Below are 17,908 nucleotides of genomic sequence, written 5' to 3'. Positions count from 1 at the left end.
AGATCCCATTGAAAACCCTTGGAAAGGACTGTGACTCATTGTAATTTGATCGATCTGAAGCATTTTCGCAAACGGGAGTGGAAAAAAAACAGCAAATCAAGATGTGATAGACTCTTAACAAAAAAAACTGCATCCAATATTACAGGAAAAATGTTTTTTAAACTATTATTTTAAACATTTGTGCTTCCAAGTTATTGTTTTTCTATTAAATGCTTTTGATTTGTTTCTTAAATTTAATTGTGTTTTTGCTATGTCATATTAATGATAAACCATTGTTACATTTCTGTCTATGTAAGCAACATTATCCTTGTAACTACAGTACAGGAACCTAAAATGTTTTTGCTGTTTGATTTAGAATTTATTAATACTTTTTTATTTATACATTTATACATTTCACTTTCAGCTGAACAGTTTTGTTAATAGGACGAGAATGCTCTCACAGGATTTTTATCAATTTATTTATTTTGTAAATCAATCCTGCATTATTTGTAAGAATTCTTTAATAAGGAAGTCTGTCTCACTAAGAAACCCTGGAGTGTGACAGCATTCCTAAATTATAGATGACTTCAGACTATTAAAAAAGATATTTAAAGCTTGAAACTGACATTCATGCATGAATAAATAATCCCAAGAGCCATAAAGCCTAGTCTATAAAAAGATAGAATTAAATATGCTTTTCTTAAAAAAAAAAAAAAAAAAAGCAGAAGTAGATGGAAGCTCATGGAGATGATCGAAATTGGACAGTGTAGACAGACAGGCGTTTATACGAGCGTAGCGGTGTGTTTACCTTGACCGTCATCTCAGCCACGAAGATGGCCGTGAAGATATAGTTAGAGATGGTGAGAAAGACTCGCTCCTATAGAGAGAGGAGAGAAAGAGCAGGACACAATCTCTTCTACAGTCCTAATAACAGTAAAATCGAGCGTTTTGCAGCAAATAGCTGAGCAGAAATGGAACCAAATGGCACTGTGTGAAAAATATCCTGCTCTTATTATTCAGAATAACTGGAGACAAAAATATCATGAAGCAGAGTCATGGTCAGTACACCAAGAGGAACAAAACTAACAGCTTCTTTCTAAAACTTTGTCAAAAAATCCTAGAGGTTTATAAATGCTGAATAAAAAAAAACTCTCCAATTAGTATAATTTGTCTAATTTCCATTTAAAGTAGTGGGGTTTTTCTTAGGTCTGGAGTGACATATAATTCTTGAATTCCTAAAACTTTCGAAAGTACAGTACAGTACAGTACATGCCTACCTACCTACAGTTCTGGAATGGCAAATTGCTTTAGAACTCAACAATTTTGTAAAAATTTCAACAATGATCTCTTTGAAACCGATTGACATTTGCAGAAGACTTCAAGCACAGTTCAGTGATGAGTCTCTTAGACGCAGTAAAGTATTTCAATTGTTCAAAAGTTTTGAGGGAGGCTGTAACGTGAACATGAACGTTATGAGCTACAAGCCACATTCCAGCCCAGTTGAAATTCTCATGAACGTTCAGCAAGTTAAACCACTTGCACATTACAGGAGCTCGTCCGAGAGTTGTTGCAACATCCCCCATACAGTACTGACCTTGCTCTAAGCCCTTTCCACATGGCCTTTGGGCCATTAAAGGAGTTCCTGGAAGACCAGCCTTTTAGACGTGAAGCAGGCAAAACTTTCCACCTCGATGGTATCCAAGAACTAATAAAAAGCTGGGATAAGTGCATTAGTGTAGCAGGGGATTATATAAAGAAAGAAAGGTAGATTTTATTTATAACTGTGATCTGTTACTCTGCACAATCAAAAGTCCTGGTTCTGGGACTTGATCACCCCCTGTATAGAGAACAGATTGGTCAGTCATGTACTGTTGATCTCCTGTCCCGCATGAAACTTACTCATTCACTCACTCACGCATCATCTATACTGCTTTATCATGTATACAGTGTCCTGGGGCCTGGAGCCTATCCAAGAAGAAGTAGGGACATGAGGTGGGGTACACACTGGATGGGGTGCCCATCCATCGCGGGGCACACACACATACATACACACATCTTCTGTATACATGAGTTAACAGACATCCACTCTGAGATTGGTGAAAATACAATGTTAAGGTTTGAACAAGAAGCAAATCCTACCAGACTGCCTTGGTGAATCTTTGGTCTTTCAAGGGCCACTGTGATGCAGTTGAGGAAGATAAAGGCCAACACTACATAATCAAACAGTTTATGAGCAATGATCTTCTGACAAGTTAACCTGAACCTAGAGAAAGAGAAAAGGAGAAAGAGAGAGAGAGAGAGAGAGAGAGAGGGAAGGAGTGATGAGTTAATATTTCGGTTCCACCTCAGTGGTATCCCTTGATACTAACCTCATGATGAGATAAAGGTTGAGGAGGCACTGTATTGCTGAATTTCTTAGGCACTTTCTTAAATATTTTTTAAAAAGAAATAAGTCCTTAAACTGAACAAGAATTTCAGCACTGTTTTTTTTTTTTTTTTCTTAGAACAAGCTGATGTGTGGCATGCTGTGCCTGAGAGCTTTACCTGGTACTCCCTAGGGCTAAATCAATACTCTAATCAAAACTACCACATAATCACTACCTCATCCTTCAACAGTCTACACTTCAGCATTTGTTCTTTTTTTTTTAAATGGCCCACTCTCTGCATCCCTCTTTCCTTTCCTGTCTGTTTTTTTTTCTGCATTTTCCTCGATCTGTCTTGCATTTTCACATTCTCGACCTTTATATCCTTTCAAACTATTGCTATATCCTCCCATTATTTACTCCCTCCTTCACATCCTATGGAGGGATCCATCCCATCAACCTAGACCTACATTCTTCTATAGTCCTACTGTATACTCCAGTCCTACATGTCGAAGGGCCTACACAAGTGTAAGTCAAAAACTATCTGCACTCCGGTTATATTAAAACTTCTATCAGTCGCACTGTTAGCCAAATCTTATCAGCAATTTCCATTTAAGGTTATAAAAAGGTGTGCAGTGATTGCTTTTTGTGGTCTACGAGTGTACCTGGTGCCGAAACAACTCACGGAAAAGCAGAAGTAGAAGCATTTAAATATCTGCAAACAAAATTTGGACCAATACTCTAAGAAGGTGAAAGTTTCCTACAAAAAAAATCATTACTGATGATAAGACACGGATTCATCCTGGATTCATCACTACGAGTCTGAGAGTGAACAGCATGGAGGGTATGGATTGGAAACATAATCAATCAGTTGACTTGCTGACAGATGGACGAAGTGTGTTGAAAAGCAAGGAGATTATGTAAAATAATTATGCATTTGTAATTTCTTAAAGTTAATTTAAATTATTTCTAGGGCCAGAGTGCGGATAATTTTTGACCCACCCTTGTCATTCGCATCTGTTTAACCATCTATTTTTCTATTGTCCACCTCAATCTGGTCACTTTTTTTTTACCTTCCATCCAGGTAATAAACCTCCAATTGTTTCCCATTTCACATTACTGTCCTACACATCCATCATCTCTCCGTTCTTTCTCCCATCCATCCCACCGCTCTCTGTATCATCTCCCGTCCTCCCAGGTTTTCACCACAGATTCCCTACCCTTCATATGCTGCTGTGGTAGATCTGATTTATACAAATTTAATAATGAGGCTTTATATCCTTAGGAGGGGTCATTACATATGTAATATGTAAAACAATAATGTTTTAGAGATAATTTCACGGAAGCTTCTAACAGAATAAACAAACTAATGAATTTTCTCAAAACGTTATAAAATTAAGTACAGCGAAATCCCCTAAATGTCCTTATAAAATATCGCTGATTATCAACGCCAGAATAAATGGAGAATTGTCGATATTTCACAGATATAAATATATAATAAACTGCATATATGGAATGAAACCTGAGATAGTTACATATACGCACTGAATGACGCATAGATAGTATGCGCGATTCCTTGCGCCATCTGCTGAGAGAAATGAGAATCGCAGGTTGGAAAAGGCAGGAAACGGCATGACCGGCGCGCAGCTGTCAGCGATTTCACGTAAATAAGAGCAAAATAGCTTTATACTGGCTTTTACTGGTGCGATTTTGAAAATGTAAGCATACAGGCTGATTAAGCTCACAGAACTAGGAAAAGTCATGAAAGGAGGGTCCTGGAATTTGATCGAGTGTGAAGTATTATTTTTTTTTTACCCCCTTGCGGTCAAATGACCGCTGCTCGGCGCTTCAAGTGTTAAACTCACATTTATTTCTTCCAGTCAATCCCCATCCTTTTCAGCTTCTAAGCCAAAATCAGATACTTTCATCTGTCCAGCCTTGTCACTTTCCATTCCACCAATACCATTTCTTATTCACTTACTCATTGTCTATATCGCTTTATTCTGTATAGGATAAATACTGGGGGGGCACTTTTGGCACGAGGCAAGGTACATCCTGAATGGGTTGCCAATCCATCGCAGGTCACACACACATACAGAAACTCACATGCTCATTCACACACTACAAGCAATTTGGTAACGTCGATTAGCCTAACCGATGCTAACCACTCCACCGCCGTGTCGCCTACGATTTCTTAGGCCACCCTACAATTAATATTTAATTCACAGGGCCTTCTAGTCCTTCATCATTTTGCCTCTTTGTCACTTTGCTGCTCTTCTCTTGGCTCCTTATCCTTTTACATTGTTGACCCCCAACATAGAGGTTCTACACTTGATGGAGACTAAGTGAAAAAAGATTGAAGTGAGATTCTCACACTTCTCTGTGGTATTAAGACAACTGTCAACAAGTCAAAATTGGGTCATATCTTTGGACGCGGATTAACTCTGCACTTAAGTCTCCAGAAGTGGCTGATGACACCTTCACATAGTCAGGGGGCTCTTTTTCAATAGAAGCATTTTTTTTTAAATACATTCATATGAATATACCACGTCACTGAGAAGACATCTGATTATTATAAATCTTTTGGACAGCTTACTTGTTCTCAGGGGAAAACAAGTAGACAGACCAATCTTCTCTCGTCTCGCACCAGTCTGGGCGATACACCTCCATCATCTTCTGGATCCGAAAACATAGGCTCTTCAGAAAAAAAAAAAAAAATCACAATGTCAACGAGTCAGTAAAACACACACAATTGCACATGGTGTAAAACTATAATTAACTACTCAGCAAACACAATTGCGGGCAATTTTATTCCAACCACCATGTCATTTTCTTAGAAAGTACATTCTATTAATTTCAATACAAAAGTCAGGCAATCAGGCGATCTTTAACAAAAACAGCTTTTTATCCCCCTTTTTTTAACAAAGCAGAAAACAACTCAAGTTCCCTTAAAATTCTCACACCCTCTCAAACATCCTAGTCAATATCAACTACTGGCTTTCACGGGAGAAACCATTTGTAATCATGGACTATAGTACGTAATGAGCTGTTATTGTGTGTCGTGACAGAGAGAAGTCGGTTTCTCACATTGTCATCCTGTCACAAGGGAAGAAATAAAGTGCCACTGGAAAGTTATTATTAAGAAGAGTGCTATGTCGGTGTCTTATAGTGAATAGTGCAAGATAGGATAATGACATATGCGCAATAAATGCAATTCAAGGATTCTGTATTTAGTAGGTGGGTGAAATTTAAATATGCTTTTTGGTTTGCCATGGTTTGCTTTGGTGACGTTTGGATATGCATGGCACCAATTATACATTTTCAGTACCTGCTATATATTGATTGATGAATATGCCTTTTGTCAGGCAGGATAAATGATAGATGCATGAATTCAATAAATCTGTGACACATCACTTACATAGTCTGTCTCCTCATCGAGGTGTGGTTTGTCTTTCCGAGCATTGAGTTGGGGATAAACCTCGCTCAGCAGCGCTCTCTGACGCATTGGTGCTTTTCCGTTACAATCGTGGTGATGCTGCTCCCCACACACACTTTTCTTCCTGATCAGAAGGGGGTGCTGTAGTAGTGGGGGTCCAGGGAGCTGGAGCTGCTCGGGGAGCTCGAGTGAGAGGGCACGCCGATCGCGGCGAAGGGAGTAGCGGCGGGAAAGGAGGGGTGGGTGATGTGAGAGTTGGGGGCGTGGGGAGAGGAGAGATTCCCGCTCAGCAGGGTGGGAGTGGGGACCCCGGACCCGCAGGCTGCCCCCTACTGCCAGGCCCCGAGTGGCACGACCCACGCTGTTCCAGCTAGAGCGGCGACTCCATGCTGACTGGGGGTGGGGTCGCCCCCAGTGGCGGTACAGGGAACTACGGCCATGACGCTGTACCAAAGGAGAAAAGAGGGTAATATTAAAAAAAAAAAAAGGCCTTGTTTTACAGTGTATTTTAAACAAGATGATTGTATTAATGCACTACCACTATATCTGTGTGCATGTTCCTGGGTATAGTGCCTAACAAAGGTAATTGCAGGCTGTATAGGTTTGCTGTAAAAGAGGACAATTGCCCATATTTAGTGCCAGTGGAGGTAACGAAGCAGTTGCCATAGAAACCTTGTTAACTGTTATTAAGTCATCTAAAATTACTTTAAGCAGGAGGCGATGCCGTGCGCCAACAGGAGACACTGCGCACACACTAGGTACTTGGTAGCTGTCAAATAAAGCATAGCGACATGACAACCTGAGTCAGTACAATCCTGAGAAACAAATGGTGCAATATTTTGGGAATATTATACATGCTGCAGGTTTGCAAAGTGTTGGAAATACTGTGAACGGAGCACATATGGTAATTAAATAGACATTCAGCGCTGCAGTTTTGACCGTGTGTGTTTATCTGTGTGCACGTGTACTGTATGTCGGTGGCCCCATGCTGCATCAGTGCACGGTTCCACTCACAGAAACATCAGCTCTCACTAGCCTGGCTAATCTCGTGATCTCCCATGCATGGTGCGTCACAACACTATATTTAAACCATCAAGCTTTCTCTTCTCCATTTCTCTCTCTATCGTTCTCTATAGCTGTCTCAATTAAAGAGGAGTTGCTATGGAAACCCCACAGTCATTGGTGGGCTTGGCATCTTACCCAGGGAATTTTGGTCTCACTAACATGCTCTTACACACACACACACTCACACACACACACACATCATGGAGACTCACAGGGAGCGCCAGGGCATTCTCTGGCCGAGTGATTTTTAATCAAAGCAATAATTATTGCAAATGTTTCATTGACTCATTAACGGCGTGTGACTTTCCAACATAAGCAGCCAGCACATTCAATGGGCTCGCAGTTGGCAGTTTGTATCCAACTCTGTCTCATATGTGACTAATCTGTCCAGGGCTGAGCATGAGGCTTAGATGCTGGTCACTACTGAATCAGCAACAAGATACACAAGCATGCAATATTTCCTTCTCTGTTACATACCAATTACTAAAACTATACTATAGCTCATGCAGAGTGCAGAATTACATTTTAAGACATTAAGCTTCTCAGCAGTTGTACTGGATTACAGCTTCAAATGAACGAAAACTACTTAAGTAACAGAAATTGATTGCTTTAGATATTCACAGTTGCTATGGAAAAGTGCTGCACTTCTGTTTTCTGCACTTGTTCTCTTTTCTGTTTAACATTCTATATATTTGGAAATGTAAAAGTATATTAATTGGCTGTTTCTGTTTAATCTGATCATTTTAATCCCATATATAATATAAGGCCATACATAATAACGGCATATGAAAAAGTCATATGTTGGTATTCGTCTTAGGTTGTAGTTGCCTAATACTAAGATCTGCTGATTTTTATTTTATGTCTTTACACCAAAACACATACTATTAAAAGACAGGGCACAAACTTTTAAACATGACTTTGAGTTATAACATAACTAACTGTAACTCTGTAACTGGCTGAGGAAGGACATTTAATTAGGTTTTATTAAATAACGTATAGATAATTTATAAGATCCTGCTACATTTTGTATGACGGGTGTTCAAGTCAAACTGTGACTTTTGCTTTCGCAGAATAACAGAACACAGTTACAAGTGTAAAAACTCCCTTTATTTCTCTAAATAATCTGCTGCTACAGATTATTGCACTTATCCCAGTGTTTCACTAGTGCTTGGATACCATCAAGGTAGAAAGATTTCACAGTACGCCAGAGCCATAATAAGACTGCTTGCTTCACATCTGAAACACTGGCCTCCCGGGAACTCGTTTAATGACCCGTGCATGTGAAATTGGCTTGGAGAGATGTAAGGATTGTACAGGGGATGTAACAGAGGCTCCCAGCTGAGTTCACGTACTGTGCGAGTGGTGTTCATGAATTATTGTGTGTACTGGTCTCACAGGTGTGTCTTTTTCACAAGTTGGCGACAAGTTATTCGTTTATATTTAGGGATCAGGTGTTGCCTTGCTGAATATTCATAAGAATATCTGCAATGGGCATTGAGCCACCTAAGCCGGATCGTTATTAACAGGTTTTATGATTCATTAATAAAAATAAGTCCCGGTTTGACCTGAACACCTTTTTTTAATTATAAAACTGCTTTTAAAATGTATTAAAACACATAATCTTTATATAAAGAGTAGTTAATTGGCAGTTGGTCTCCAATTAGGTGCGATACCCAGCTAGCCTAGTTGTAAGCTTTTCCTTATATACATTATATATAATATGTTAGTTTATATTTACCGAGAAAAATAGGATCTATATTGGGTAACAAAGTTTGTTTCAGACAGTGATTATCCACCCAAAACAGAAATGAATTAATATCTTTATTATGGCCCACTGATTCACACAACTTGCGATAATTTAACACTTTCTTAAAACATGTTTTTTTGATTTTCTCTGATTTCTCTGTGACCTAGATTGTGTTTAAATACTAACTTTTTTATTTGATTGGTTTGACAGGCTGGTTGCCGTTTTGCGCTCACCAGTGAGAAAGATCGTTGCTCCAGGCTGCTCTTTCCCAGACTGGTGACACTGCTCTCATGAGATTCCTCTTCCAAATTTATCCTTCCACCTGCGATGGGATTCATCTCCAGGTGCCCATTAGGAGTCAAAGCACACAGTTTAGGATCTGGAAAAAACAACAACAAAGGAGTCCAACAACAGTAAAATAATAATAATAATAATAATAATAATAATAATAATAATAATAAATACAACAAAGTTTAGAAATGTATGATTAAAGAAACCCAAGCTGTGTAAGTGACTAAAAAAATCCTAGAATTTTCCATTAATTATTAAGACACTTATAAGAGAAGAAATACAGTATTAAATCCCCTGATATTTGGATATAAATGATCATAATCATAATGCAAATCCTCATCTTGGTTAATACGAAAGAAGAGACCTGTGAATGTAGAAACAAGAACCCATTCTGGAACAGGGCTCATACTGAGCACTGGACAAGTATTTGAAAAAGTTTATATATATATACAGTGGTGTGAAAAACTATTTGCCCCCTTCCTGATTTCTTATTCTTTTGCTGTTTGCCACACTTAAATGTTTCTGCTCATCAAAAACCGTTAACTATTAGTCAACGATAACATAATTAAACACAAAATGCAGTTTTTAAATGATTGTTTTTTATTATTTAGGGAGAAAAAAAAAACGCCAAATACAGCATCAGATGAATAACTACATATACCAGTTTTACCTGTGCTACAGTATTACTTATTCAACAAACTTGCGGGCAATACTAAGTACTGCCTTGGTGCTTCCACAGGCTGCAAGAAGATAAGTTGCAGTCAGGTGCTGCTAATCATCAGCCTTTGCTTAATTAATCATCAGCAGGTGTGCAATCCTGTATAAAAGCAGAAGTTTTGGCAGTTTTCTGGTCTGGATCAGGTTTCTGGTGTGCAGTGCCAAGAGGGAAGAGATAAGCAATGGTCTTAGAGAAGCAATTGTTGCTGCACATCACTATGGAAAGGGCGATGTAGAATTTGGAGCTTAAAGCACATTTACTGTAAGGTCAGATGATACAATGCTCGGAGAAATACAAAAAACCTACAAAAAAGAGCTACATAATAGAGGAAGGACTCATATTGCAGAAGGAAAGACTTGAAGTTGAGAACTAAGGGCTCATACTGAAGGCTAAAGAAAAGTATAATGGAAAATACTTGTCTTAGGGATGGAAAAAGTTTCATTCATCCTACTCAAGAGAGACATATAAGAAAGGAACTCACACTGGATAAGAAATTGCTTTTGATGACAAGAGACTCGTATTGGAGAACGGTCTCAAAGAAAGTACTATTGATGATATACAGGTAGGTACTATCCAAATCTTGTGTTTAAACCAGTTGGTTGCACTGGTCTTCTACATGGCATTTATTCTACACCTATTCTAAACCTACCAGAGAGCTGGAGAGAGTCCATGTGTCTCTCACTCCCATCATAGTTGGAAGATGACCCGTCGTCGTCTGAATATGACCGATTAGCATCACCCTGATTCAAGAATGACAGGAGAAATGTTAAAAGTGGTGCAATAAAAACAACCGCTACTATTTTATACAACGCTACTGGCATTTCTAGAAAAATATCCAGTCCAGTTGCCTTGCCTCTGCCTGAAATCCCTCTACCAGAATAGCAACAAGTAGGTTAAAAAGCACATAGTTTCCAAATGTCATGAGTGCCACGAAGTACAGCGCTGCCAGAGGAGAGGTGGAGGCCATGCCGTTATACAACACTACGTTCCAGTCCTCCTGAGTCAGGATCTACAAGGGATACGCACATACATACATCCATCCATACATACATACATATAATAAACTGATGCTGAGTGATTGACATAACAGTTTCTTTGTAGCGTGAATGCAATACCTGGAAAACAGTCACTATGGCCCAAAGAAGAGAGTCAAAGTTTTTCCTGTCAGGCACCGTGTCTCCAGCATCCGTTTTCAGACTGAACTTACAGCCGAATATGTGCATTCCCAAGATACTGCAACAAGAGAGATATGAGGACAACTGCAGAAAGTCACGCTTGCACATCGCATTGGTAAAACTCAATCAATTCAAGGACTGTCTAGAAGACATTTAGCTAGAGACATTCAATTTAATCTTGTAAACTTTAATTAATTGTGATCAATATGTACATCATAATCTATACCCTTTTATAAACATGTATATGGGGTCATGGGGGAATGTAAATCTCCTGTACGAGGAGATTTAGGGCTTGAAGCAATGCACACCCAAGATGAGGTACCCATCCATCGCAGGGCACACATTTACGTACACACTATGGGCAATTTGGGAATGCCAACTAGCTTAATCTGCATGTCTTTGAACCAATCACGTGAAGAGAATGCAAACTTCATGCACACAGACCCAAGGTGGGAATCGAGCCCAGGACCTGGAGGGGCAAGGTGACAGTGCTAACCACTACACCACCGTGCCATCTGATCAATACACTAATTAGTTCATTTTCCCACACAGGTTCGACATGTGCATGTTATTATTTTGGTTTGACTTTGAAAAACTCATTGATTGTTTTTGCTAGTCAGGGATCAGGGTTCTTGCCCAAGAGGAGAAGGACCATACCAGCAGTCTAGGTGGAAAATCTAAGCAAAATTTAAACAGTAATAATATTGAGACCACAAGCCGTTTGGGCATCACAGTGGTATGAAAGGAACAAAACATGCATCCCAGTTTCAAGTAGCAAGTAATTAGCTACAGTAGGTAGCAAGAACTAGATAGCCGTAGATAGGAATGCTTTGTAGCACAATGGTTGATCTTCTACAAATAAGTGTGGAATAAAATATTTATGCTTTTTTTTTGAGAAATAATAAAAATATAGGCCAGTTATTTAAAGAAAATAAATATTTTTAATATTAGTTTGTTCGAAGATCTCAAACATGATTGTGTACCCACTGAGTATAGCCAACAATATTTCTTTAGGTTTCTGGGTCAGCACGACTGAACTAAGAGAGACAAAAGGAGAAAAATGTGCCGGCACAGACTTTTAGGTCCCCGTAGTAGCAGTTGAGTGTGTGTGTGTGTGTGTGTACATGTGTCCCATGAACTGAGACGAATAAAGAAGAGCATGGACTCCATTTGTCTTCATAGCTCGCCCAGTCACTTCCCTCTTTCTTCATCTTTCTGTGTACATTTTTTTGTCATTTCATGTGTTTCCTGTCCTCTTCTCTTCACAAACTCAATCCATCAATCTGATCCTGTTTCAGTCTGTTTTTCTGTCTGTCACTCTCACACTGAATGACACTTGAATTCCCATTCGAGCCTATCTTAGAACTCTCAAACTTTAGTCCACACACACACACACACACACACCTGAAGATGAAGATGAAGAGCATGAGCAGCATGCAGAACGTGGCCACGTTGTCCATGGTTTTCATCAGGACCACGAGCTGCCGGCGCAGGGCGGGCATGAAGCGCACCAGCTTTAACACGCGGAGCAACCTGAACGTCCTCAACACGCTCAGTCCACCGTCAGATTGTCCGACGATCTCGCACACGCTGCAGAAAGAGAGAGATACCGAGAGGGAGCGAAGGAGCAAGGAAGAGGTGAATACATCTATTTCAGTTTTTGTTTTTTTTAAAGAAAGAAAGAAGGAAGACGGAACAGGAGAAAGAAAGTGACAAATTATAGAAAGACACAGATGGACAGTGGGTGTTTGAATGTGTTTTTTGAATATGCAACAATCCAAATATAAAAAAAAAGAAAAGAAAAGGGGATATGACAAAGGAAGATATACACCGTGACATGGAACAGGAGGAGAGCGAGAGAGAGAGAGAGAGCAAAGGGAATTGGTGGAAGCATGTGTGGTTAAATAATAAGAAAATTTGTGGAGACAGAATGTAGAGACCTGAAATAACCCAGAGGAACAAGAGGAACTAGACAAGAACACTTGATACATCTTTGAAGTATAAAGTGATATATGATTGACATTAATCAAATCAAATAAAAAATGAAAAATTATATGAAGGGTGTATTCCTGGCATGATTTGGGTCCACTTTTCACCTTAAAGTGAAACGTCGCTACAAATCATCAAGATCCTGATCTCCAATCCGATTCCAGGATGATTCCGCCTTCATAGATTAGATTGGCACAAAGACTCACTGAATGGTTTGGTGAAAATGATGATGGAAATCATGATGGAAATCAGATCGCAACCCAACTAAATACATATGGACAAATTTTGAAGCTCAATTCAGAAATTTTGAATTTTGATGCGTTAGATGTTGAGCTACTTTAGATGTCTCTCACACTGGTTTATTAAGCCAATTAGCGTGTAGGATTTAGTGTGTAGGATTGAACAATTTAGGCTGTAAAAATAGACCTAATAGAAGCTTTGAGGAAATACTGATTTTATGTTAAAAATATACCAAATAACTGAAACCCACAGGAAGTTTAACAACTTTTACAACATAACAACAATCCCAGACCAATTTAGCAAATGTAACATACGATCATTATATTTATTGTATACAGTATATAATGCCTTACCAAACATTTATTTCCTGATGATGATAAAATCAGTATAACACAAGCACCAGTGATCACCGAAATGGGCTCATCATTGACCTGGGTGAGTCTTGGTTCCCTACTGGATGGTTAATAACCACAAATCTCAAATCCACAAATTTTGTCAATGGAAAACTGCTAAAACTTATATTTCATGTTTCTGACCTTATCAGTTGTGGCCTTCCCATGCTCAACAACTGTTCAGCATTGTATTGCCATACATAATGCCAGCTGGTCTTACAGTGTGCCAGAGACAAAAAGCTCTACTGTATATAGCCCAAAGACCTTCACACCTATTTGTAGGTTTTTTTTTTTTAACGCTCGACAAAGACATGGTTAGCCAAGGTTTGACTGGATGAACTTTGGAATATATTTAAATGTTCACTATACCCCACGCCTTTTCACCCCTTATCTAACCTCACTAATGTACTGTAGATCTTATAACAGATTGTTCACAAATCTCTATTGATATGCTCCAACATCTTGTGGAACCCTGACGTCTGGAAACAGACATACACTATATGGGCTATAGGTATTTGATCTAGATCTAAAAAATATTGAATTCAGGTGTTTCAATTAGGCCCCGTATCCCCAGTGAATCCCCAAATTTAATGCTTCAGAATACCAAGATCTTGGCCAATGCTACAGTATGCTTCCAACTTTGTGGGAACAGTTTGGGGAAGGCCCTTTCCTCTTCCAATATCACTGTGCCTCAGCGTACAAAATAAGGACACGGTTTGACGAGTTCACTGTAAAAGAACTTGACTAAGCCCTGACTTTAACCCTATTGAACACCTTTGATATGAACTGGAACGGAGCTAGGCTTTCTAGTCCAACATCAGTGCCCGACCTCATAAATGCTCTACAGAATGAACAGGTATGATATCCCACAGAAACACTCCAAAATCTTGTGGACAGGCTTTCAAGAAAAGTGAAAGCTGTTATAGCTGTAAAAGGGGAACCAACTACGTAAATATTGAAGTATATGTATTTACTGTACTGTAGATACAATGTCATTGCAGCTTTGTCCTCATACAGTAGTGTGTACAGTATGCGTGATGACTATATACTGTACAGTACATGCAATGATAATATAAAGAAAGCATCGTATTGATGACAAAAAAGGAGTAAAACCATAATATAACATTTGCTTTAAAGTTGTAAAATTTTTGTTAATTTGTTACAATTATATAATTGTTAATAAACAATGTTTTGTCTAGACTTGCATTGATATCGAGGCCCCCAAATAAAACAATGTCTCAGATATCAGATCCTGTAATGAATTAGCAAAAATTGTAATTGAATTTTAAAAAAGGTAATGATTTTAAGGACCATTTTTTCTTGATATAGGCTGATATTTCTCGATATGGACAGATTTTCAGTATTAATATTAATATTGTAAAGAAAATCATGGTACAATGCCATGTCTAGTCTAGACAATGCATTTTATTCTGAGTCTGCAATTTTGAATACTGTAACAGGATAAAATCTTTTTTTATTTATTTACTTATTTATTTATTTTTTTTACAAAACAGACAATTCATAGCTTGTTTCAATGGACACTTAAAAAGACGAGTTAATATCTGCTGCTATAGTCATAAAAACTGCGTCAGCTTGCGAATCATTTATGATTCCACCGTCACACATAAGCAGATACATTTCCTTTGAGACTCTAACGGCTTCTCCACCAGGTGGGTTTTCATCAACACTATTGCCCCTGGTTTTTCCTTTACGGATCTGAATCTGCATCAAGATTTCGGTAAACTGCCTTTTTTTTTTTTTTTTAATCAAGTATACAATTAAAATTGATGTATTCGTTTTTAGTCTTCCAAGCTATTGTAATATTTTACACCACATTCTTTGGGACTAAGCTACCGCTACCCAAACTCAGTTCAAAAACGAACAAACAGCCTTAACTCGCTTCCTTTGTGTCTTGATTTAAAGCTGAAGACTGCAATCACAGCTTCAAACCCAGCAATCAAACATGGATTGTTTGAGAATTCTGACATGAAGCTGAGATGCGCTTGAATAGTCTTATCTTGTAATTATCACCCGGGCTAGAATAGAGAGGAAAAGAAACCTTTCAGCTTTCCTCTATCCAATTAAAAAAAAAAAAAAAAAAAAAAAAAAGAATCACTGAGTCATGATGAGACAGGATTTAGTTTATTCTTCTCCAGGTGTTGAGCACAACCAACCGTATTCAAGCTGGCACCCACAGTAGAGTTCCTACAATGCCAGTGTATTTTTTTTAAACAGGGGAAAATGACAACAGCGACGGAACGCCATGAAGATTTGTGATGGATCGGCCCGGCTCTCACCTGATGATAACGATGATGCCGTCGAAAATGTTATAAGGATTGTGCAGGTAGTTGAAGCAACCGAAGGCAGTCAACTTTAGGATCATTTCTAGGGCAAACATGCTGGTGAAGACGATGTTGCAGATCTCCAGGACATTTGTCAGCTCCTCTGGCTGATAATAAAAAAAAAGCAAAGGATTGGTGTGAGAATGATTCAGGGAAGTTTTTAATCATTGCGTTACAAAAAAAAAAACGTTAATGCTCATTTACAGTTAAAAGTCTCTGCTAAACGTCTTTGCTCCACATGTTGAATTTAAAAAGTAGATCTTTTAGCCATGGTATGTAATTTAAAAAATACAGTGTACAATTGTCAATACACAGTCTAAGATTAAGATATGTTCAGGTCTATAATGATGCTGTGTAAAGTACAAACAATGTAATTAGGTTGTGTTTAGTGTGTTACTCTGAAAGAAACAGTTTATTGATTTATTCACTACTTTTTTCGTATGATGTTTTTTTATTATGACGTTTAAACATTTAAATCCATTGTTCATTGCCATTTATACAATGTATACAGTAAGTGTCGTTTTCTGTTTTGATGATGATTTTGTGACCGTCCAAATGCATTCAAGTGTCAATATAAGATAAAAAAAATAAAAATAAAAATACTTATTTAACAGTTGGTCCAAGCCTGATCTTGAATGTTTGCAGAAATCACACTTAACTACCGTACAGTAGAAAGGTTTTAGACACATTTAGGCAGACATTTGTTAAAACAACTCCATATCTAAAGTCACATTTTTAGGTTCATGTGCAAGAATAGGTGCGCTGTGGACTTGTGGGTAATTGTCTCCCCTGCTGGGTCTTAGTGTGCGTCTCTTACTGGTATAATCAACATCCTTGTACGCGTGTATTGTTTACTATAACAATGTGACCAGTTATATTATAAATTTTATTACATTTGTATTAGTATGATTGTATTTCAAAGCTTTTTTTTTTTTTTTTTACATCACTATTGATGACAATGTGTAATTCCAGTTACATGTTATGTTATCACCCAAGTGAGGATTGGTTCCCTGATTGAGTCTGGTTCCTCTCAAGGTTTCTTCCTATTACCATCTCAGGGAGTTTTTCCATGCCCCAGTCACCCTTGGCTTGCTCATCAGAGACATTTCATTCATCATTTATTCATCTCATTATTATCTAGACACATTTTTCTCACACATACACACTTCCAAATATTTTCCTTAATGAAAAATTATTTAAGTATTCAATAACGCATGTGGCTTAGTGGTTAGCATTGTTGCCTTGTATCATCCAGGATACAGGTTCGATTCCCACCTCCAGTCTGTGTGCATTGAGTTTGCATGTGGGAATTGGTACTCTGTCCATTGTGTACCCCGCCTCATGCCCTAAGTCCCCTGGGATAGGCTGTATCCAGAATAAAGCGGTATAGACGACGACGATGAGTGAGTGAGAGTTAGATCAATAAAAGTATCCATTTTTTTTTTCGAAATGGAGACATCAGTGCAATTGAGAGAAAAAAGAAAAACAACTAAAGAATCTCCCAGCCATAAAAGGAAAAATAATAATTAATAATAATTAAAAAAAAACTGAAGTAAAATTAAAAAAAAAACCCTTTGGAACAAATTACCTACTTTCATTTTTATTCAGGACATGCAGACTTTACTGGCTAAATTGCCCATTTAAGAGACGCTGTCACTGTTAGTTAGAATAAAATGGGAAAACTAATAGTACAAGATACAGAAAAGACTTCTTCTAACATACTGATACGAGCCACTTTAAGCGCTGCCCTGTACCTCATTCACTTTTAATAAAAATCTTATTATTAAGAATACTTCAAATCTTTCCCTATGCTCTGGTATAATGGACTCCAGACAGATGAATGAAGAAATGGCATGGAAAACAGGCTAATAATAAATGCACATGCAATTAAAAAAAATTGGTGGCATCTCGAAAATAGACTACGAAAACCGAGGTTGTGGTATGCCAGCTTTCATCGCTTTTTGTCTCTATGTACTCTGTCTATTTGTCTTCCTTTGTGCTCTTATCAGGCGATCCGGTCTCGCCGCAATCAATCCCCTTTGTCGATTAGACAGAGCAACGGTTTAAGAAGGTCACAACGGGCTCGCTTAGTAACCTACAGACAGACAGGATTTGATAAAAGGATTAAAAAGCACTTCAGGTAGAATTAGAACCTTCATCAGTACTGCTAA

At 38.2% G+C, this 17,908-nt stretch overlaps 1 protein-coding gene across 1 annotated transcript in view; it reads right to left on the bottom strand.

Annotated features, from left to right (window-relative positions):
* LOC128526720 (voltage-dependent T-type calcium channel subunit alpha-1I-like) overlaps positions 1 to 17,908 on the bottom strand; it is a 129,539-nt gene that overhangs the window by 45,232 nt on the left and 66,399 nt on the right. The window contains exons 9-18 of the mRNA XM_053498853.1: positions 15,693 to 15,844; positions 12,179 to 12,364; positions 10,715 to 10,832; positions 10,453 to 10,608; positions 10,249 to 10,339; positions 8,829 to 8,969; positions 5,761 to 6,221; positions 4,939 to 5,039; positions 2,119 to 2,242; positions 788 to 856 (exon numbers count right to left, since the gene is read on the bottom strand). Coding sequence (XP_053354828.1) covers positions 788 to 856; positions 2,119 to 2,242; positions 4,939 to 5,039; positions 5,761 to 6,221; positions 8,829 to 8,969; positions 10,249 to 10,339; positions 10,453 to 10,608; positions 10,715 to 10,832; positions 12,179 to 12,364; positions 15,693 to 15,844 — 1,599 coding nt within the window. The remainder of the gene's footprint in view (positions 1 to 787; positions 857 to 2,118; positions 2,243 to 4,938; positions 5,040 to 5,760; positions 6,222 to 8,828; positions 8,970 to 10,248; positions 10,340 to 10,452; positions 10,609 to 10,714; positions 10,833 to 12,178; positions 12,365 to 15,692; positions 15,845 to 17,908) is intronic.

Source organism: Clarias gariepinus, chromosome 6, assembly GCF_024256425.1.
Source record: "Clarias gariepinus isolate MV-2021 ecotype Netherlands chromosome 6, CGAR_prim_01v2, whole genome shotgun sequence".
Classification (NCBI taxonomy): Eukaryota; Metazoa; Chordata; class Actinopteri; order Siluriformes; family Clariidae; genus Clarias; species Clarias gariepinus.
This window is presented reverse-complemented; position numbering and strand designations above follow the sequence as displayed.